At 37.6% G+C, this 21,831-nt stretch overlaps 2 protein-coding genes across 3 annotated transcripts in view; one reads left to right on the top strand and one right to left on the bottom strand.

Moving 5' to 3' along the window:
• Nucleotides 1-1,977: 1,977 nt before the first annotated feature.
• On the top strand, nucleotides 1,978-9,019 carry LOC309513687 (somatomedin-B and thrombospondin type-1 domain-containing protein; the record flags this gene model as incomplete). The annotated part of the gene is made up of 5 exons (XM_082189652.1): nucleotides 1,978-2,260; nucleotides 4,036-4,227; nucleotides 5,265-5,340; nucleotides 6,901-7,083; nucleotides 8,660-9,019. 5 exons carry the CDS (start codon nucleotides 1,978-1,980, stop codon nucleotides 8,775-8,777), a joined length of 852 nt encoding a protein of 283 aa, XP_082045778.1. The 3' UTR covers nucleotides 8,778-9,019.
• Nucleotides 9,020-9,151: 132 nt separating this feature from the next.
• Nucleotides 9,152-21,831, bottom strand: part of kcnb1 (potassium voltage-gated channel, Shab-related subfamily, member 1) — a 46,328-nt gene continuing 33,648 nt past the window's right edge. For both annotated transcript variants that reach the window (XM_082189607.1, XM_082189606.1), the window contains one exon: nucleotides 9,152-14,588. In XM_082189607.1, the coding sequence (XP_082045733.1) occupies nucleotides 12,660-14,588 (1,929 nt within the window). In that variant the 3' untranslated portion in view covers nucleotides 9,152-12,659. The remainder of the gene's footprint in view (nucleotides 14,589-21,831) is intronic.

The raw sequence follows: 21,831 nt of genomic DNA, 5'->3' as shown, positions 1-21,831 counted from the left end.
AAATGTGTAGACTTTTCCAGTCTTGAGTGGATCAGTGTGCGGTCAGCCACCCTTTTTGTTCAAACTCGCAAATGTCAAATTAATATTTATTTTAATGATATACTTTATACACACAGATACAGTATATCACATAGAAAACTGTGGTTTTTATATTATATACGTTTTTTATATTAAAAATTCAAATAATCACATGGTCAAAACCAGTGTTGGGGTAACATTACAAGCAACGTGAGTAACATAATCAGATTACTTTTTCAAGTAGTAACTATAAAGTAACACACTACTTTTACATTTACAACCAAATACTACTTTTTTGTAAGTAAGTAACACAAGTTATTTTGTTGTTCCATTTATTGACTGACACCTCTGTCCCCAATGCTGAGAGAAAGCCTGAGTAATTGACAGAATTGTTTTTAGCAGTGACGGACAAATCTGAAAGCCGTCTGTCATTTTGACAGATATACTGAGGGTGATCTGATTGCAACTTGTAACTGTAATTCTCACCCTGTCCACTTGGTTGCTAGTGCGCTCTTGCTGAATATCAAGTTAATGGTAAACAAAATGGAGTTACATGACATTGTTTACAAGCTGTTTTATTGGTTGAAACACTGATTGAGCGATTACATGAGAGACATGATACGGATTTCGGTAAGTTGGACTGTATATTTTCTGATATTCATTCATGTTTATTTCGCTCTAAAGAGTAAGATCGCGTTCACTCGCGCTCCGTTTCGCTCAGAGTTTTGTGATAAAGTGGACAGAATTTGAAAGCTGAGACTTTGTTTCATATCGCAAGTAACAAAGCACAAAGCTTATTGCGATTTATTGGGCAAACATTCATGATATAACCTGAAAAGTGACCCACAGTCTCTGTTTAAACTTTCTGTACTGTACATTTCCTTCAGCCTGAGGCTTATTCATTTCACTTATGGTGTGAAAGGGCCTTTACATTTGGCAAAAATCGATTTTTTTTGTTATAAAACAAAACAAAACAAGCAAGCTCAACTCAAGTAAGACAAAGAAACGCAAAATTAACGTAACATTACATTCCACAAAAAGTAACGAATCAAAACATTTTAGTACAGTACTTTTTTTGGAGTAATGCAATATTGTAATGAATTACTTTTAAAAGTAACTTTCCCCAAAACTGGTCAAAACTAATTTTAAGAGAACAGCATTTTTGAGTGTAAGGACACAATTAAAGTACAAGGACCTAGACTATAAATTAATTATACTTGAGACAAAAAAAGCCCAGTGAAACTCTATAAACTTATGTGTATGCATGCAAAAGTTTCACAATATTAAAGCTCCCTTTATTTTTACACTCACATCATATGCACTTGCACGTGCCCATTTACCTCACATAACTTTTAAGTCCCTCTTTCTCTCTCTTTGCATATGAGTCATGGGAATGTGTATATTTGAGGCCCTACATTACAGCAGTGCCTATGGTATTGTTCTTTCTGCATGAATAGCCTCTAGCTACAGGAATTAATTTAATCCTCCCTTTTCACGTGTTTCAGCATCAATGGACAATACTGGCCAGCTAAGGAAACATTGAAGAGAGTCCTCAAACACAAAATCAAAACCAACTACTGTATATCCTAACAATTGTATTGGCTAAAAGCAAACTGTTTTAGGTCATCCGTTACCTGCAAACTTTATCATTTATACAGGCCATTCTTTTTTTAAATTTGAAATGTAACTGCATAAAAAGATCAGTATACATTCTTCAAAATCAGAAGAAAGTCAGTCATGCGGGTTTGAAATGGCATGTAAATCATGACTTTTAGATTACCGGTAACTAATCCTCTAACTTTGCTGCAATTTGTGAAGACATGAGTGTACTCAAGAGACTTTGTAATGAGTTTAACTCACCTTAAGTGGCAAAAAAGAGAAAACCAAAACCTCTGACTGAGCGAATTGTCACCTAAAACAGGCTGGGTAAATGTCACATGATAGAAGTCAATTACATGCATGAGATCCTCAGATGAGGGGAGCAACATATTCAGGCTGCTCATTATCATGTCAGCGTGCAGCTCCAGACGCTCGTGGATGCTTTGCTCCCTCGCTGTGCTGGTAACACTGGTGTCCCAGAGCGAAGGAGGTTGTCAGGATACAGGACTGTGTTGCTTTGGACAAAACCAGTCATGTATTACTGAAGACTGGAGGAAAGATCGCTCCTATGGGGAATGTTACTGCGACCAGGCATGCAAGACGACATTGGACTGTTGTCACGACTATGACCTTGCTTGTCCAGGTTTCTAGAATTTCATATTTTTCAGATGCCATGTATTAAAATTATAAAACAGATTCAGGCTGCTTATAGGCCATGTCTGTGAGGCCAGATTTTATCCAGAGCTTCTTGAACAATTTTAACAGGTTTAAAATTTTATATGAAAATAAAATATTGATTGGTATTTCATTTTTTATTTATTTATGTATTGTCTTAATTATAAACACACTGGCTGGTAGCGCAAGTAGATTTACCGTTTACTGCACTTTGTTATTCTTCACATTTATCACAATATTTTTTCTTTTGTCAACAACTTAGATAATTTATGTGGTTCAGATAACATGAGTTTCTGTTTATTAAACCAATCTCCTTCATCATATTAACTCAAATTTCTAATTTCTAATTTCAATGAACAATTTTAAGGAACCAGGTTACTTACTTTTTTAAGTTAAACCAACAATAATTTTTTACAGTGTAGTTATTTACCTATAGTGGCTAATGAATCGGAAGTCTCGCACATTTACTGAAAATAGCTTACTTTTGCATTGCAAAATAAAGTGGATGTTTTTATATGAATAATTTAGATGAATGCATCAGGGATGTGCTGTAACTGTATTTGAAAACACTGGAGGATTGGAAAAAGTTTTCAAACATCTTTTATTGCAGATTGTTTTGTGATCCTGTCACATTGTAATGTGTGATGGCTCAGTTAAAAACTACACTGGAGAGTAAACCTCATTTCACATGCAAAGAAGCCTTAAAGGCACGGCAACGACAACAGCCTGCTTAGTTTTAAGTTTTAGAGTGAGGGTGGAAAACTGTCATCCTAGACAACAGGGAACGTTATCAGAACTTTGGCTAATGTTCAAGCAAAGTTCTCTTAAATTTTTGAACAAAATGTCTTCCAGGAACATTAATAGAACATTTGTTGTAAGTTGTATGCACGGTCATGTTCTTAAAATGTTATCACAAAAACAATGTTTATACCACATTTTGAACATTTTCACAACTTAATGGGAACATTAGCAAAACGTTCTTAGAACTTATATTTTTTAGTTAGGATTAAAAAAAAAAATTGTGCAAAAAAAAAAAAAAAAAAAAAAAAAAAAATATATATATATATATATATATATATATTACAAGTGGTTTTGAGTTAAGATAATAAAATGTATGATATGACCCCTTTAATATATTTCTGTTGCTACTTTTAATCTACGATTAATTGCATCCAAAATAAAAGTTTGTGTTTACATGTGTGTACTGTGTATACATATTTGATATAAATACAAACATATGCATGTATATATTTAAGAAATAGTTGCATGTATATACTGTACACATTTTTATACATAATTTATATTATATATAAATACAAATATTTTATATATAAATAACAAATTTCTCTTAAATATATACATGCATATGTGTGTATTTATATATACAAAAACACACACATATATTATGTAAACACAGACTTTTATTTTGGATGCGATTAATCGTTGCCCAGCACTTTTTAACCCCGCTATAACAGGAACGTCCCTAACGTTCTGGCAAGGTTCTCTCAAAGTTATGAAGAAACGTTCGTCCAGTAACATTAATAGAATGTTTGTTCAAAGTTGTCTTTAAAAATGTTCTCAAAATGTTAGCGCACAATGCATCATTCATGAAACGTTTGTTGGATGTTTTTTTTACTGAATGTTTTGAAAGATTTCATTTCTCAATGGGAACGCTAGCAAAACGTTCTAGGAATATATTTTGTCAGCTGAGAATCTGACACATCCACTATGTGTGTGTTTTAGCCGTGTCCTGTGTGGTGAGTGAATGGAGCGTGTGGTCTGGCTGTCTGGAGCCGTGTAAACCCACACTTCGCAGCAGGTGGAGGCAGGTGATTCAGGAGGCGCGTAATGGAGGCGAACCCTGTCCCGCTCTCCATCAGACCGCAGGCTGCGCAGAGTACTATGATCAACATGGCCCCTGCCTGCAGTCACTGGGTATGGTAATCTATAGCTCTGTGAAACATCCTTTGCCATCCTTCAACACAAATGTCAAATTTAATAATCAACAGTGGATAATATCTTAGGTCTGAGGTCAACCCATTAGATCCATAATAAAAGCAACTGGTAGTAATGATTTATACAGCCATTATTTTTCCATTGAATTGTTATTCTTGGATGGACTCCGTGTTACACATTACATCCCATTGATCTTATATAATTACATTATCAGTACATAGCCTGTTTCTGAGTGTAATCCAATGATGAACTGTAATCATCATCATCAGTTCATATGCTCTAAGCACTAAAGCAACAATCTAAATGCCAGCTTTTACCCTGAACAACTGTATAGTACATGAATGTGCTTTTGAAAATGACTTGTGAGACTGCAGTTGAAGTATGAGGAAATATGCATTAAAGGGATAGTTCAGTTTGAAATTAAATTTTGGTATGTTTTAGCTTACCTCAAGGGCATCCAAGATGTAGGTGTCTTTTTTTCCGCAGTAGTTTCAATTTTGATATTTTTAGGTCAAACCGTTCTTGTCTGTCAGTCATATAATGCAGGTCTATGGTCATTCATTGGAAACCGTAGCCAAGGCGACAGCTAGTGTATATATCTATACCCGCCCGCGCTCTCAGATCACTTGGACGTGGCTGTGTATAAGAGGTAAAAACGATATAAATAGCCTACTGTTCGTTTTCTCACACAAACCGCTCGTTTCGTGTCTTAGGCCATCAATGTGTACTTACGATGGGGAATTGTTTAATTTGAACGATGGGGAATTGTTTTAATTTGGACTCTGTGCATGCTCTTTGAGATAATGACCATAGACCTGCATTATATGACTGACAGACAAGAACGGTTTGACCTAAAAATATCAAAATTGAAACTACTGCGGAAAAAAAGACACCTACATCTTGGATGCCCTTGAGTTAAGCTAAAACATACCAAAATTTAATTTCAAAGTGAACTATCCCTTTAAAATCTCTCTTTCATAATCTTTGACCTACTCCTTTGTCTCATTATTTTACAGTCCCAGCTCTCATCACCACGGGTGGCTATGGAAATGCACGGAAAAAGAGGGAGGTTTTTGACAACAATATCACAAGGTAAGATCTGACAGTTCAACACTAAATTGTAACAAGAAGTTGCATGGTGGTATATATTGTTTTAAATGTACCATGGTACATATTGTAGATCTCACAAACCACCACTAAAAATAGTACACATACCCTGACAATACAAAATGTATTTGTTTATAATGACATGTACCTTTGTAGCAACATTAGCCTGGTTAAAACCAGACCATTCTCAGTAGTAACTGAGTTATGGTCTGGCAAAGCTCCATAGACAAATCATTTCCAAAGGGGTGTCACCAACGGACGTCGCTCAAATGCCTCTCAGCGCAATTGGATAGACCTAAAACTCCAAAAACCAATCAGAGCGATCGTCATCGTGTAAAGCCATATGCTGCGTCCCAATTCGCCTAAGTTACACTAGGCCATAAAAGTATTCTCTTTTTGTGAAGAAAATGTATTTACTTTTGAATGTGTAGCAAAAAAGTAAGCAACTTTTGGACATAATACTTCATCATCTTTATCGCACGGATCTGTCGCGTGCATCCTGTCACGTAAACTGCCCTGTCAATCATCTTGTCACAGTTAAAATCCTCTATTAAATCTAATTTAATTTCCTACCGTTTCGGAGAGAAATGTAGTAGCATGTTCATCTGCCAGTGGGTCTTTCATGGAGACTGTCCTCATGTGTTTGCAATTTGAATATAATAATGCTGCATTTAAAAGTTGGTGCGCTTCACCAACGGAGTGGACGTCGCTCAAATGCCTCTGGGCACAATTGGATAGGCTAGACCTAAAACCAATCAGAGCGATCGTCATCGTGTAAAGCCCGCCTCAACGTTTCTGATTGGTGCCGCGATTTCCACGGCATGGAAATGGCCTTGAATGAGCTCTTTGCCAGACTTACTTGCTGAGCAAGTCTAAATTTGCCGGAAGTTGTCTGGGTTTTCCCAGGCTATAGCAACATAGCTGTCTTTGATTAGTACAGTAATGTTTAAAAGTTTGTGAACGGTAAGACTTTTAATGTTTTTGAATGAAGTCTCTTGTGCTCACCAAGGCTGCATTTATTTGATCAAAAATACAATACAAAACAGTAATGTTGTGAAATATGATTACAATTTATAATGTTTCTATTTGAATATATGGTAAGACTATTTTAGTGACGTAGTTACACGTTATTACATGTACTTACTATAGTAATAACAGTAAATTATGCATAATTACAAGTAACTAACCCTAAACCAAACCCTAACCATAACTCTATAGTAAGTACATGTAGTTAATAAATATTACGCGGTATTTGTTTAAGTACAATGTAACTACTTCACCTTAAAATAAAGTGTAACCGAATATTTTTTATTTATTCTTTTGGTGTCAAAGCCTTTTCTACAAATTTTCTACATTTCTACTAATCTTCAGTGTCACATGATAACCCTTCAGAAATGATTATAATGCTGATTTATTGCATCCTTGCTGAATGAAAGCATTCATTTCTTTCAAATAAAAAAGAAAAGAAAAATCTTACTGACCCCCTTTTGAACGGTAGTGTGTATATGTAATTTCTGTGTGTGTGTGTGTATGTGCACACCTCAGTTACTGTGTGGAGTTTGAACTGGCGTCCCTGTCGGCGGGTTGTCAACGCAGCTTCAGTCCTCACACACGTTGGATGCGGTACCTGAAGGAGGGGCATCAGGTGTGTGTGGAGTGCCAGCCACCAGCACTGGCCCAGGGTCAACGCTACTGCTCCGGGGACGGGGAGAACATGGGACAGGACAGGTAAGAGGAGAAAGACCTGGATATTTTTTCTAAGGCACGTTTATAAAAGCCACTTAAATGTCCTAATTGAACTAAGGCCTAATCCTGGCTTAATCTAAGCCCTGTTTGTGAAACCAGGCCTTTAACACACAGTACCCTAGTGAAAAATAAATATACCAAAATGTATTTGAAATACATTTTGTAGTATACTCCAAATACATTTACATATTTATGTACGTAATATAAAAACCCTGCAATTGTACTTTTAATATATTACATCTGTATACTTAAATTCTGCTAAATTTGGAACAACTAATTTTGTACTTAATGCACTTTAGTTATCTGGAAATAGTGCTGAGGTCCATCTAAAGATATGCTTAGTATATTTGATTGTGCTAAAGTTGAACTATTGCAAGTATACTTTTATGTGCACTTTAAATCTTGCATTTAAAGACTGATGTTATATAGAGATCATACTATCCTTACTAATAGTGATATTAAAACACATTTTAGGCTTAATATTAAGAAATGTGCAATAAAGAAGTACTCCAAATAAAGTTTAATTATAATATTTATATCAGTAAGTCTCAAGCGATGTCAGAAAAATATGTTAATGGATTTGTAGTATACTTAGTATGAAATAAATGTATTTTAAATAAATTTTTCATGTAGGATTTTTTGTACTAGGGCAATCATTGGAATACATGTTAAAATATACATTATTTCAAAAGTATAGCCACAAGACTAATGTGATCAAATTAATCTTCTCATAGAGTGAGAAGAAAAACAAACGCCCACAGGAATTGCCAGAAGCAAACTCCCACTGCGAATGTAGGATTTAGACAGCCATAATACTCAAAGAACACACTATTATGAACGGAAGAATGAATATTCACTATCGTAAAATTTTTTGACTTCGATAAGATTTTTAAGATGTTTTTGAAAGAAGTCTCTTATGCTCACCAAAGCTGCATTTTTTGATCAAAACTACTGTAATACAATAATATTGTGAAATATTATTACAATTTAAAATAGCTGTTTTCTATTTTAATATACGATTAATCTTTTGTAACATCATAAAAGTCTTTACTATCACTTTTGATCAATTTAATGCAACAATGCTGAATAAAAATAAAAAGCTGTACATTTATTACTTGAGCTGTAAAGTTCTAACTGTAAATCATTATGTGTTCCATAACAAAAACAAAAAACAAAACCAAAAAAGCTAAAAATAATTTCAAATGGTCTTGATACTAAGTCTTGGCCACTAGAGGGAACCATGAGACATCATTAAATATGTAAGTGCTTGTGTATAAAACACATTGTACTGGTTTAAGGCCCTCATTTGGAGCACTCTAGAGTCTTGTTATGTTTTTTTAATAAAAAGAGAGTAATTGCATGTTTAATCTAGTCTACATTTAAAACCCTAATGATGCTGGGGTACTGTTTTAATATAGTATTTATAACCAACACATAAACCTCAAGCACTATCCTCTAGGTAGGGCTGAAACTCTTAACCTAGCTCAAGGACATCATCAGCCAGAGCAATATCTGTCTTCCTCTATCATCTCTTTCCATCACATTCTCACTCTCTCAGGAGGCTGTCTCTGCAGTGGCAGGCCGTGGGGAATCCTCAATGCAGAGGGGTGTGGAGACGAGTCCGTCGACGAGACTCCTGTTCCTGTCCCACTGTACACAGTTTTCTCTTCATCTAACTCGCACACTTTAACTGGGTCATGAAATTTCAAAGAAGTGAGGATAGAATGCGCAGAGACCGTTTGGGTAACTCGAAGCAGCTCTAGGCTTGTAAGCCTAATGATACAGTTGATTACAGTACGTTATCAAGAACAGATTCAATATTAGTCACAGAAAATTCACATTTCCTCATAAAAGACTCCTTACTAATGCTTGCGCCCTTTATATTATGATTAAGTAATGCGTTTTAAGAAGTAATTCTCCAATGCATGAATTAAAACCTGTACATTTTTCAAGTGTGAGATAAGTTTCCAAATGCTTTTGGGGCCTTAGGGCTGCACCATTTGAAATCATGTGTATAAACTCTAATCACAAAACAGAATAATAGGTAAAATTAATAATCTGTATCATTTATTTGATTTCCAGCCAACCAAGGGGGGGAGGGGGATATCTCTTCTTCATACTGCAAAGAAATCTAAAGATTTCAGGACATTTTGACACATTTTTGGCTCTTTTTCCTATATAAGACAAGGAATTGGCTTTTCGTCACATACAGAACAAGTTACAGCTTCAGAGGTACGACATGCATTAAACAACATAACACACGTACAGAAACAACGGCATAGAAAGTCAACAGGTAGAAAGATTACAAAACAAACAGCCTTTAGACCTACAAACAACATTGTAGAAGATTTAGGGGAAGGGAGGGATTGTAAACAGTGCTCTCTTTTTTTAAGTTCCCTGGAAATTCTATATGGATGCTTACATTAATTTCTTTTCATCATGAAATGCTTCCTAAATTTCATACTACTAGTTACCACTGTTATTGTACAATTTCGTAAGAAAACAACAAAAATCAAATAAACGAAAGATGTTACTTATTTGTGCTTTCTGGTTTGAATGAAATACACAAATCATAAAAAAAAAAACCCTCTCATAAATAAACTGAATTAAAAGTCAAAGTGCCTGTTATATAACACATTACTGTAAATCTAACATAAACATAAAACATTTTATTTTCAAACAGCGTCCGTGTTGATGCTGGAAGCATCACTAGGTCGGTCACAGTTTGACACCTTTGTGAGCAAATTTTAATACCACTTAATTTAAAGGATTTTATAAATGTACCATGATGAATTGCAACCTGCACTGTCGTGTGGGTGGGTATTCTAGACAAAACACCTTTAATGCCATCAAACCATCCAATAAGACACTAACATTGTACTCAAATTACTGATTGTCATCACTGTTTTTAGACTGGAGTCAAAAAATATCCCACATATAATCACCCATATATAATTCGCTCTAATTTTTGTTAATGCTCTAAGCACACTGCACTGCAAGTGTTCCCCGTGGGACGCAAAATATTCCAGACATTACTTTGTGAGATTTACCCATGGATCATTAAAAAAAACAAAAAACAGGGTTGACACTGACCTCAGGGCACAGCCTAACACAGATACACAGCAAAGAGAGTTTTGAATGGCTTCAGTAAGGTCACATTTTAGTGATAATGTTCTCTCCGTATGAATCTACTGAATGAATAGGGTATTGAATGTGGATCACACATCCGGCAGATCATGGATATTATATAATATCCACATAAAAGACCACTAATTGGAGTAAGGGACCTTAGCACTCAGAAAGCAGCTTCCTCTCCACACCATTACAGTAAGCAGTACACATTGTTGCATTCATAAATTATTCTGTATAGAGCGGAGAGGGAAGATCCCTCTCACTTGCAGTTTTTTCTCTCCTCCCATACACACCCTCCTCCCGCTCTCTTGCAGAAAATTGGTATTCTGTTCACACCTCACTTCAACTCAGCTAAAATCGTTGAGACAGGGATGGAAGCACACACACTCACAAGTCTCGGTAGAGGCCGAGTTTCCACCCATCATCTTTGCACTCCCCAGATAACACATATTCTAAGAGACAAGTACATTCTGACAATGTGACTTTTAATGATGGTACGGATGCAATTGAGTATGTGTTTTTTTGTCTAATTTAGCCCTCTCTATCCCAGTTTTCAAATTCAATATGAGCGCTAGAAGGGAGGGCTTGTGGTCACCATGGAAACTGGATATAGTCGTCTTCAGGACATCGTCTACATACCTGTGAATACATGCTGGACTATGTGGTTACAAATTAGTGAGGATGGCTGCGATAAGAATCAAATCTTTCAAGGATATTAAGTTTGTGCAGTGTAAAGGGATTGTATCAAATTTGGAGATAAACATTGCCATGCATTTTATACTTTATTACAGAGCTTGCTATCAAAAGATAAATGTTTGGGATTAAGTGGTGGTCATCTTGGTCACATTGTGTATGTTGAGCCTGAGGACACAAAAGGTCCCATAAAACCTTTTATTAAATCAAATATTTTAAAATAAACACTCTCCCTGGCAATGCAAAAGTATGAGACCATCTCCCTCATTTCATATGATCATCTAGAAAATACTTTAGAAATATATATTTATTCTTATATTCAGAAATATTTGTGTTTGAACAGTATCCACTGCTATGAGATTGGTAAATCTAACTGAAATCTTGAATTGACCTGAAGTTTTTCAGTAGTTTCTTTGTCAGATTTATTCCAGCTTTCCATCGCTTACCAATATCTGTTATTAACAGGGCGAGGTATGTGTTGTCCATTCGTTCTCAGTGTTGCTTCTGTTTGGGCTGCCAATGTGCATGTGTTACGTAGTTGTAATATGAAATCATAAACATGGGCTTTTGTAATAAAACCTTACACATGTAAGCACAAGTGTATCTTCGGTAACTTTCTTAAAAAGGTATAGTTAAATTACAAATGAAAATTCTGTCATCATTTACTCATCCTCATATTGTTCCAAACCTGTATGCATCTCTTTCATCTGTGGCCCCAATGGCTGCCCAATGGCCCCCCAAAAAATAATATTTTGTTACACAAAAGAATTAAATCCTCAATTAAATGTGGGAGACTAAACAATGACAGAATTTTCAGTTTTTGGTTAACTATCCCCCTTAAGCTTTGCCATACTAGAAAAAAAAAAAAAGATGACACACAAGTAGGTACATGAGGGGAGGTAAATTTAAACAGATTTTGGTCTCTTCTGATTTTTTCTCATACTGATGAATATGACACAAGAAATATGTGCGATAGATTTCTACAGATAATCTTTATGTCTATATAAAAATAAATAAATCAAGTAGAATCACACAGCATGTGAATATATTTTGAAGAGTGAGCTTGTGTGAAGGAATGTTGGTTGTTATATACGTGCACATTATCATACCATCAGCCCTCCCTATTTCAAATACGCTTGCACACAAAACACTCATACCGTATGCAGACCCATTACTGCAGTTAAGTAAGGCCAGTTTATTAGGGGATAGGGGAGGGGTGCACTAGTAAACAGAGTATAACATGTCTCTAATGCTAATTTTTAAGGTGGGCTGTGGACAGTGGCTAGCTGACGTGGGCAGTGACGGACTGTCCCCCTTGATTTACCATACACACCTGGGCATAAATGTCTGGTAAGTTTTCACCCTCAAGCTAATTAAGCTTTAGCATAAATCCTGTTCTTTCCAAAAACAACCATAAGCCAGATCTGCTCTGCCTTTATCTTACCCCTGCGATGCGCCAATGCAGGCTTGTTTACAGAAGAGGAAAAAGGGCAAGAGGTGTAGGCAGTGGTGCATCTTCAAGATCCTGTCCCTTAATGATGTAACATGACCACGGTTTTCCAGTTAACTCTCCGCATAAAGTCACCAGGGTAGGCCCCCTGGTCAGATACCTCTAAAATTAATCTCCATTGTACATTAGTCTCCGCTTTCTCTAAAGTCATTTACTGAACTTGGCCTTTTTTCTCTTCACTTTTTCTTTCTTTCCGCGTAGTCCAACTCACCACCCTGAGGCCTCAGAGGCCCTTATCAAAAGCGTTGGAATGTCCCCTGTCCCCTTTGGGCCTCCGTGAGTTCTCTGAAGCCACATGGTTCTCATGGCCAACACTTGGGCTACTTCCCAGTGGAAATATGCAGTTCTGACCTAGCAGCCTTTGGGCAGCTTCCAAGTGGTTGGTGGCCCCCTGGTAACCACTAATTCGAGGCTTGGAGCTGAGGCCACCAAGCAGGCGCTCTGATGGGCCACCCTCACGCAAGTGCTCCTCGTCATCTGTGTCGGCATCGATGTACTTGCTGATGGATGCATCATGGAAAGTGAAAACTGCAGGGGTGAGTGCCTTCTTCTCTGGTGTCTTAGGTGGAGTCCTGCTGCTGGCTGTTGTGTAGACTGACACCTCTGGGCTTAGGATGGAGAGGTCAGAAAGAATAGAGCTGTCAGACAGAGGACCACCAGATGGACTGGTCTCGCCACAATTGCGATGATTCACCCTAACCGCATGCATTTTCTGAGAGTTTATAAGCAGAACTTGTTGCCGTGAACCGTCGGTGTTGAGAGGTTTAGCACCAGAACAAGGTGGCGTGAGCATGGTATCATGCTCCAGTGTTGTCTGCAGGCTTGGATTAGCACTGACTCGACCAGAGAGGCCAGAACCAGGACTGTGGGAGAACCGAGAGCTCTCTGGGAGTGGCAGACCCCCTGCCGGACTGTAGGGGAATCGTGGATTCTCTAAGAAGTCTGTTGCACAGCTGATATAACTGTCAATGCTTGATAGACTTTTCATGTCTACCACCCCTTCACGACCCCCATTCAGTGGTTCACCTCCTTGACCTGGCAAAGCTCCTAGCTCAATTTCATCCCTTCTATGGCCTGCTCGAGATACATTTTTGTCTTTGGTGTTCAGGTTGGGTTGTGACTGAGTCTTTGCCATCTGGTTGTACATCTCCTCTAGTTTCTGTGCATTAAGCCTCTGCGGACTAGAAGCTCCCGCCTTGCTTGGTGAACCTTGGTCTGGGTTGAACGAACGATTGGAACTGGTCTCTGAAGTTGCCCTCTTAGATGACCATTTCCATCGACTTGGTGAGAGATGGTTGTCCTGGGTTCTCTCACCCTTGTCCATGACCACTACATCCAGAAGCTCTGTACCACGGTTAAACGCCTCTCTAACATTCATGGACACTATGCTGCCATTGCGTTTGGCTCGCTCTAGAGCCTCACGTCTCTTGATGGCCTTCTCTTGCCGTTTCTGTTCCTTGTAGAATTCAGAAAAGTTGTTGACAATGATAGGAATGGGTAGGGCAATGACTAAAACTCCTGCTATGCAGCAAAGCCCACCTACAATCTTACCCAGAAGTGTCTTAGGGTAAATGTCTCCATATCCCACAGTGGTCATGGTGATAGTGGCCCACCAGAAGGAGGCAGGGATGCTCTTGAACTTGGTGTCATCCTCGTCCTTCTCCGCAAAGAAAACCAGACTGGAAAATATCATGATCCCCATTGCTAAGAAGAGGATAAGTAGGCCCAGCTCATTGTAACTCCGACGCAGCGTAAAGCCCAGTGACTGCAACCCGGTGGAATGACGTGCCAATTTGAGTATGCGCAAAATCCGCATGATTCTAAAGATTTGCACCACCCGCCGTACGTTCTGGAATTGCAGTACGCTCTTATTGGACTCTGTCAGGAATATGGTGACATAATATGGTAGGATGGCCAGCAAGTCGATGACATTGAGAGGACCTTTAAAGAATTTCCATTTGTTTGGTGAGGAAAGGAAGCGAAGAAGATATTCCATGGTGAACCAAGCGATGCACACAGCCTCCACATGGGCCAGCTGGGGATTATCAGTTGTCTGACCAAACTCGTCTGTGTCTTGCAGCTCTGGAAGGGTGTTAAGAGACAAAGCGATAGTTGAGAGCACAATGAATAGGATAGAAATGATGGCCAAGATCTGAAAGACAAAAAAGCAAACAAAAATACACTATTAAAAACAAGAAAACCCTTCATTGTAAAGAAATACTAAGATTTGTGTCTCAATACCTCTAACATACAGGTAAAAAAACACATTGTATATACTAGTGTAGTGATGGATTGACAGATTATTTATACTTTGTGAATTTTTCAAGTTCTAACCATAAAAGAAATCGAACACTGGTGCTTAAATAAAGACTGCTGTATTAAAAGTCTGAAGAAATGCACGGTGGCAATGGATGTGACAATTCCACTAAGGAGTTTCTTCTTTAATTTCTTTTTTTATAGTTACGTTGACCGGATTAATTAAAGTGTGAGAGACAGACAGAGAATTACTTTGAAAAAGTGAGGTCTAGGTAAAGCATAGTAACTGACAATACATTTTTCTTTGTGACTATGAGCTGGTTGTTATACCACTGTTGTGATTTGTAGAAAACTTTGTTGAAGAATGCTTTACACCAGAAAACCTGGTTAGACAGCCCTGTGCTAAACAAGTTGTCGACTACATTGTCAGTCAAATCATCTACAAAAGATCCAAGTCTTTTTACTCACTTCTGAGCTGTCGAACAGCTACACTGAATGCCAGGATATTGCATAATAATGGCTTTACCTGTGTTATGTTAGGTCAAGAAAGCAGTGTAAAGTAGTAATACTGAGAGGGTTGAACATTTTTGAGAAATACAGAAATGTTGTGAAACACTGAATAACCAGTAAAACCAGAATACTGGTTAGTAGACAAATCCACAACACAGTCTAATTATTCAGACCGAAAATCTTGACATAGCTTTTTGATTAAAATCATACTAAAACTAAACTCCTAGTAATTAAATCACTCAGTTTATTAATAAACAGAACTAGCAACTAAAACAACTAAATTGGGTGAAGTATTTAATTTTCTAGCGATTGAAATAACAAAGAGGACTTATGTGAGGTCTCACAACTAAAACATCAGATAAGATCTGTCCTGCTGTCTAAACACAAAATAGTTCCCTGTGAAATTTCCAGAAAGAAAAAAAACTGTTAAGCTAGAAAATTAGAAATAGATCTGTAAAGCTTTAAACCTCCCACAGAACAACATAATGTCTGTTACAACAAAATGTGGTACAATCCTACACCACTAAGCCAACTAAGAGGCTTTCGTACCAAATAATTGAATAAGAAAGGCAATTGTCAGAGAAATGATCAAGACCCCAACAGTAGCCAAGGTCTTAGGCTGAGGCACTGTTTACAACGTATACCTTTTTATTCGTTTTGGCTGTTCGTTTACATGACGAAAACGCGAAGTTTTGAAAACGGGTTTCAAAGTGCAAGTTTTTGAAAATGGTCTCCGTGGCGTGTAAACAAAAACACGAATAGGGCTGTAACGATTCCTCAAGTAAAGTCGAGTACTCGATTTTAATAAATCCTCGATTGCAATTTACCCGTGTCGAGTAACCGGCAAAATACCGGAAGTGGTGTATTCCACAGACGAGAATCCATGAACCACATTATTACATCGTTTTCTAAGGCTACGCGATCTATTTAAAGGGGTCAAATAATGGTACATGCACTTTTACAAGTTGATTGTACTGAGATTTGTGTTGGCAGTGCCTGTACACAACCATCATAAAATGATAAAAATCCATCCAGTGTTTTTTTTCTTATCTCCTTATATGTTTTCCCCTCTCTCAAATCAAGCCGTTCGATTTTGTGACGTCACAAAATCGACACCCCTCCCATGATTTTTGATTGACAGCAGTGTTTCAACACAGTCCCGCCCTCGCTCGTGAGCGAGCTGTCTGTCATCATAGTGCATTGTTGATATGCTGGAGCAGAATGGCGTCTAATCGATTGTGGTGTTCTATTCTTGGGTGTAATAAGGAACACAGCAGTAATTTTGATGTTCCTAAATCCGAACCGCTGAAGACACAGTGGCTGAGTTTTGTTTTTGAAGGGAATATTCCCAAAGCATTGACGCGGGGATTCCCCACGATCAATGTCCATGCTTTCATGTTTGCGCAATCATTTCCTATGATCATTTCACACCAGACAGCTTTACAAACGAGGGTTAGTAAAGCTGGTTTTGCTAAGAAGCTGCTCCTGAAAAAAGGGATCGGTACCAATGTGTTCCTGCTGAACCTCCAGAAGAAGTGAGTGTAACGATTTATTAACCTTTATATTAATATTTATATTAATCTTTGCAAATCGCTTGCTGCACGCTTCACGATGAATGCGGCTATTTTTACACTCAGGGTACATTACGGCATGTTTTCTATGTACGACGTTCTCAATATAATTCATAATCCCACGTTTATAATGAACAACGCGTTATGGTTATTGTGTTATTATTTCAAACTGTGCACGCACAGAACAGAGGGGCGGGGTGAGCAAAGCGCATTATCATTTAAAGACACATGCACTTAAACGGCGTGCTGAAAACAGAGCTGTTTTTGACCAGGTAAAATTAGTGTTTTCTTACAATACTAATGAGAATTTTTAATTAAAGATTAATTTAGACCCTAAAGAATCATATTAGCTTGTACAAAAATGGCATTATATGACCCCTTTAAAACCATTTACAATAATAATATAGCATAGTGCTATCATGAAATCACAAAGGCTGTGATTCAGTTAAAAATATGCGCAGTTTTTTTCCCCCCCACCGAGAAACACGACGATTTAATTATTTACACGCGTGCAGATTGTGTTAAAAGTACCTTAGCTCCGTTCACAGTAAACGCTGCTCCAGCTGTTGGTTTAGGTTTCCAATAATGTGCATTTGGGAATGCAAAACTTCTGACGCGCTCATAGTTGCACTGTCATTATTTATATGCGTGTCAGCGTCTCGGGTTTCTCAAACTCCATCTCTGCGTGCTGTGAGTTTGTGTGGCTTATATCGTTCATCTGCACACAGTGTGCGCCGTTTCACAAGATTCGTAACGCAACTCATTTGTAAATCCACGCCAACACAGCAGAATATATAAATATCTTTCTGAAATATTTGCGAATTGTTGTCATCGCGATTTCAAAATAAAAGTTTAACCCTTGCACTGAGTTTGCATGTTTTGATGTGCACATGTTCTTGTTCAAGAAATTACAGCAACTGTTGCATTGCTATCGTACAAAAGTGACCAAATATTAAAGATTACATTTTATTTTGTTTGGCCAATATTAAACAAGGATTTGATCATGCCTTAGTGTAACCAGGCCATTGAAGCTCTCTGCGGAATTTTTTTTTACGTAATGTACATAAGTTATGTTTATATTAGTTTATATAATTTATTTTACATGAAGTATTTTAACAGTGTTGTTCAATAAAACTCATATGATTACTTTGATGCTTTATTTGAACAAATAATTATTGCTTGTTATTATATATTTAAGTAACACTTAACAATAAGGTTCATTAGTTAACATTAGTTAATGTATTAACCAACATTAAATAACAATGAACAATGCATTTGTAACTGTATTTATTAATCTTTGTTAATGTTACATTTTTTGTTCATGTTAGTTCACAGTACATTAATGTTAACATACAACCTTTGATTTTAATAATGTATTTGTAAATGTTGAAATTAATATTAACTAAGATGAATAAATGCTGTATAAGTATTGTTCATTCTTAGTATGTTAACTAAGATAGTTAACTAATGAACCATATTGTAAAGTGTTACCTATTTGTATTTTTAAGTCATTTTAAAGGCTGTTGTTCACTTGGATCTATTTTTATTATTACTCGATTAATCGATGGAATAATCAGTAGAATACTCGATTACTAAAATAATCGATAGCTACAGCACTAAACACGAATCTCTGAAGACGATGACGTCATGCACATGCGTATTACGTGTTCAGTCTATAGTCAGTGTTTCATCGCCATTTAATGGCCTGGCAGCAGAATACAGTGTTTTTAGTCGTTTTCGCTGATCCGTGTGAAGAGATCCATGTGAAGAGATCGTTCTGACAATGGTGTGGTCTGTACGCGGAAAAACTTCTGCGTTAAGCATATCGTTGTCGTGTAAACGTACCCTGAGATAAGAGAAACTTGGAGAGGCTTCATAAACTCTTCGGGGGAGTGGAAAGGAGGAGACCACTTAGGGAAAAAGCCTGGAACAACTCTGAATGCTATAAGCAAAAAACATGATGGTGGAAACATCACTGAGGATTCTTTGTGAGTCAGTTTTGGGTGCATAATTCTAATGATACACATCCTATTTGTGAAGAGATATATTGTCACCTACAGCCACTCTGTTGATGAATCTCTAGCTTCATTCTCTATTCCCTATTTTAGCCTACTAATCTCTCTTTGTCCGTATAATTCACCTTCACATGAATAGTATGGAAATCTTTTGTGACTCATTGCATTTGTAGGTGTTTCTCTGTGTGTATTAATATGTCTAAGAGGAGTTGATACCCTCCAGTCACGTGAGTCATGAGGGTAAGTTAGAAGCAATAATAAGATTAAAGACATCCCATAACCTATAAACAGCAAAGATTAGCCTTTTATTTATAAGCTTGCCAAAGCTTCAGTGGCATTATTTCCACACCGGTATCAGCAACCACAATCTCTACTAAGTCATACTGGAGCTCCCACCCCTCTTCTTTTTTATCCTCACTGTGTAATAAAAGGCGTTAATGTTAGCTGGATGTTTGTGATGTCAATGGTATTCTATTGCTGCAAAAGGTATAACGTTTTTTAATGGTCCTAAGTGGTTAGCAGTGGTGTTCTGGTCTTTAAAACACCACTATAAAAGACAAATAATTATAATGGAACAACATTTTCAGTTTGTCATAATAGAAAAACCCTTTCAGTTTTTCTCCTAGAAACATTTAGTTTCAATTCAAATATTTCTCATCAAATGTTTCCAAGGCCAAATGGAGACCAAATTAATACTTAAAAGAAACATGACGGACAACTCCATTACATCTGAGCTATGAAAGAGCAACCTCTGAACAACAACAATTTACTACAGCTTTGAATGGTTCTGAACCCTGAAGGTAAGAAGAGAATCCTTTTGTAGGTCATTTTCTTGGCTTTTTACGTCAAACGTGTGTGCACATGTGCGTTACAAAGTATTCTTAATGTTAAAAAGTGAAAAGGGCAACTAAAAAAAGACAGTCCACTTCAGTGACAATGAATCTTAAATGGGAAGTACATGTTAAATGGCTTCAGCACATATTCTCAGTGCACAATCAATTGAGCCATTGACCAAGTGATAATCTGTTAATAATGTCTTAACACACTCAAGCTGAGGAAGGCATAACAGGGTCAACTCCCTGTGCAGAGACAGCTAAGGATGCACAGGGAGAAATCCCAGCCTTTTTGCATCATCTCAGGTGAGTGGCTCATTATCACATCCAGTGAGGAGTTTCTACAATCATGTACAAATTATGTTCTCCTGAGACACACAACAAATACTCATATGCATACAAACACACACGCTAGCGTGTGAAGGCTCCAAAAGCTGCACAGCAGGACATCCCATAAAGAGCAATTCAATCGCATGCAATCCCACAGGAAAGAAAAATCACAAATGTGATTCTTCTTTAACAGACACAGATATATACATATATATATATATATATATATATATATGTATATATAAACGTGTGCGTCAGAGAGCACCCGTGGTTTAAAAGCTACAGCAAAAGCAATACTCAATACTTTACTATACTCAAGGAATAAGTGAACATAAAAAATCATGAAATTATTTTTCACCATTGTCTGCCAAATCAACATGAAGGAAGCCATGTTGTTGTCATGTGACAAAAGAACCACCCCATGTTTTTATTTTTACATGAGGTGTAACTCAAAGAACACATATTTAACAAAATCAAAAAACAACAACAACAAAAAAACAATGAAAGAGGAATTAAAATATTTTTCTTTTTCCTTAAATGGACTTGTACACAAATTATCATTATTTTCTAAATGTACATAAAATATATTTATATATTAATAATATTGTGATATTTATTATTAAATAGAGCCAATAAATTAAAACGTATGATGAAAACGGTTTAAATGTCACCCTCCCACACACACCCCTCCAAAAATCAGTATAAAACCAACATGAACACAAAGAGGAAATTGCTATGAACTTGCCACTTGTTGTTTTTTTTTTAAAGAGATAAAAAAGAGGTCAATATAATCCTGCATAACCCACACGTTCAGCAGATGTTTCTGTGACTCTTCAGTGAAAACTCCTCCTTTGACCTTGACCACTGACATTCAACCACTGCTGCAGAATTGTCATGGCAACCTTCTTCAAGCTCGGTAGGAGGCAGTCACATGAAGAGGTTTGTTTGAAAAGTGTAGAAGTCTCTGTCCCTCTTATCATCAGCATCAACACCATGCTAGACTGGTTGCTACTTATAAACATACAGTCTGAAGGTGTTAATGGGGGAAATTACAGTTGCCAGTCCTGTACTAATCTATTCTGTAATTTTATCATGGGGTGACTCAGAGGTCATGATGATGGACAGAGGCCAATGGGCATATTTGGCCAGGATGCCGGGGTTCAACCCCTACTCTTTTTTCGAAGGACATTCTGGAATTTTTAATGACCACACAAAGTCAGGACCTCGGTTTTACATTTCTTCCGAAGGACTGTGCTTGTTACAGTACAGTGTCCCCATCACTATACTGGGGCATTAGGACCCACACAGACCACATGATGAGCACCCCCTACTGGCCTGACTAACAGCTCTTCCAGCAGCAACCTGGTTCCTTCGTTTCATCACGGATAGGGATAAACACGAGCTGGTTTGTATGGGAGTGGAGCATGCAGTCCTCACTTGAGGGGGCTGATTGCGACCATTGTGAGAAGCTATCTTTGAGAACGCTTCGCTCCCGCTGGGCGCTCTTCGAGGATGGTGCTTCGGCACGCGTTCCCCACTGTTCGGGTACTATTCGGGTGCTACTTAGATCGTGGGGCTTGCAAATGGATCTGGATTTGCGAGGGCCCAGCCCTTTCTCTGCCCTCACATGCCTGGTCTAGTGCCTTATCTCAGGGGGAAGCACGCGCTGCGGTTTCTTCACCCCTGGATGAGGTACCGGTACTCCAGCTATCCAGCTCTGAGGAGTTGGATGTTGTTAGTATCGAAACAGGAGATATGGAGGACTCACCGCCTCATACTCCTGCATATGAGGAGCTTATGGAGGTTGTGACTTGTGCTGTCGCTAAGCTTAACAATGACTGGTCAGCCGAGAAACAAGAAATACATCAAAAGAGTAAACT

This window comes from Leuciscus leuciscus (genome assembly GCF_965113295.1).
Source record: "Leuciscus leuciscus genome assembly, chromosome: 14".
Lineage (NCBI taxonomy): Eukaryota > Metazoa > Chordata > Actinopteri > Cypriniformes > Leuciscidae > Leuciscus > Leuciscus leuciscus.
This window is presented reverse-complemented; position numbering and strand designations above follow the sequence as displayed.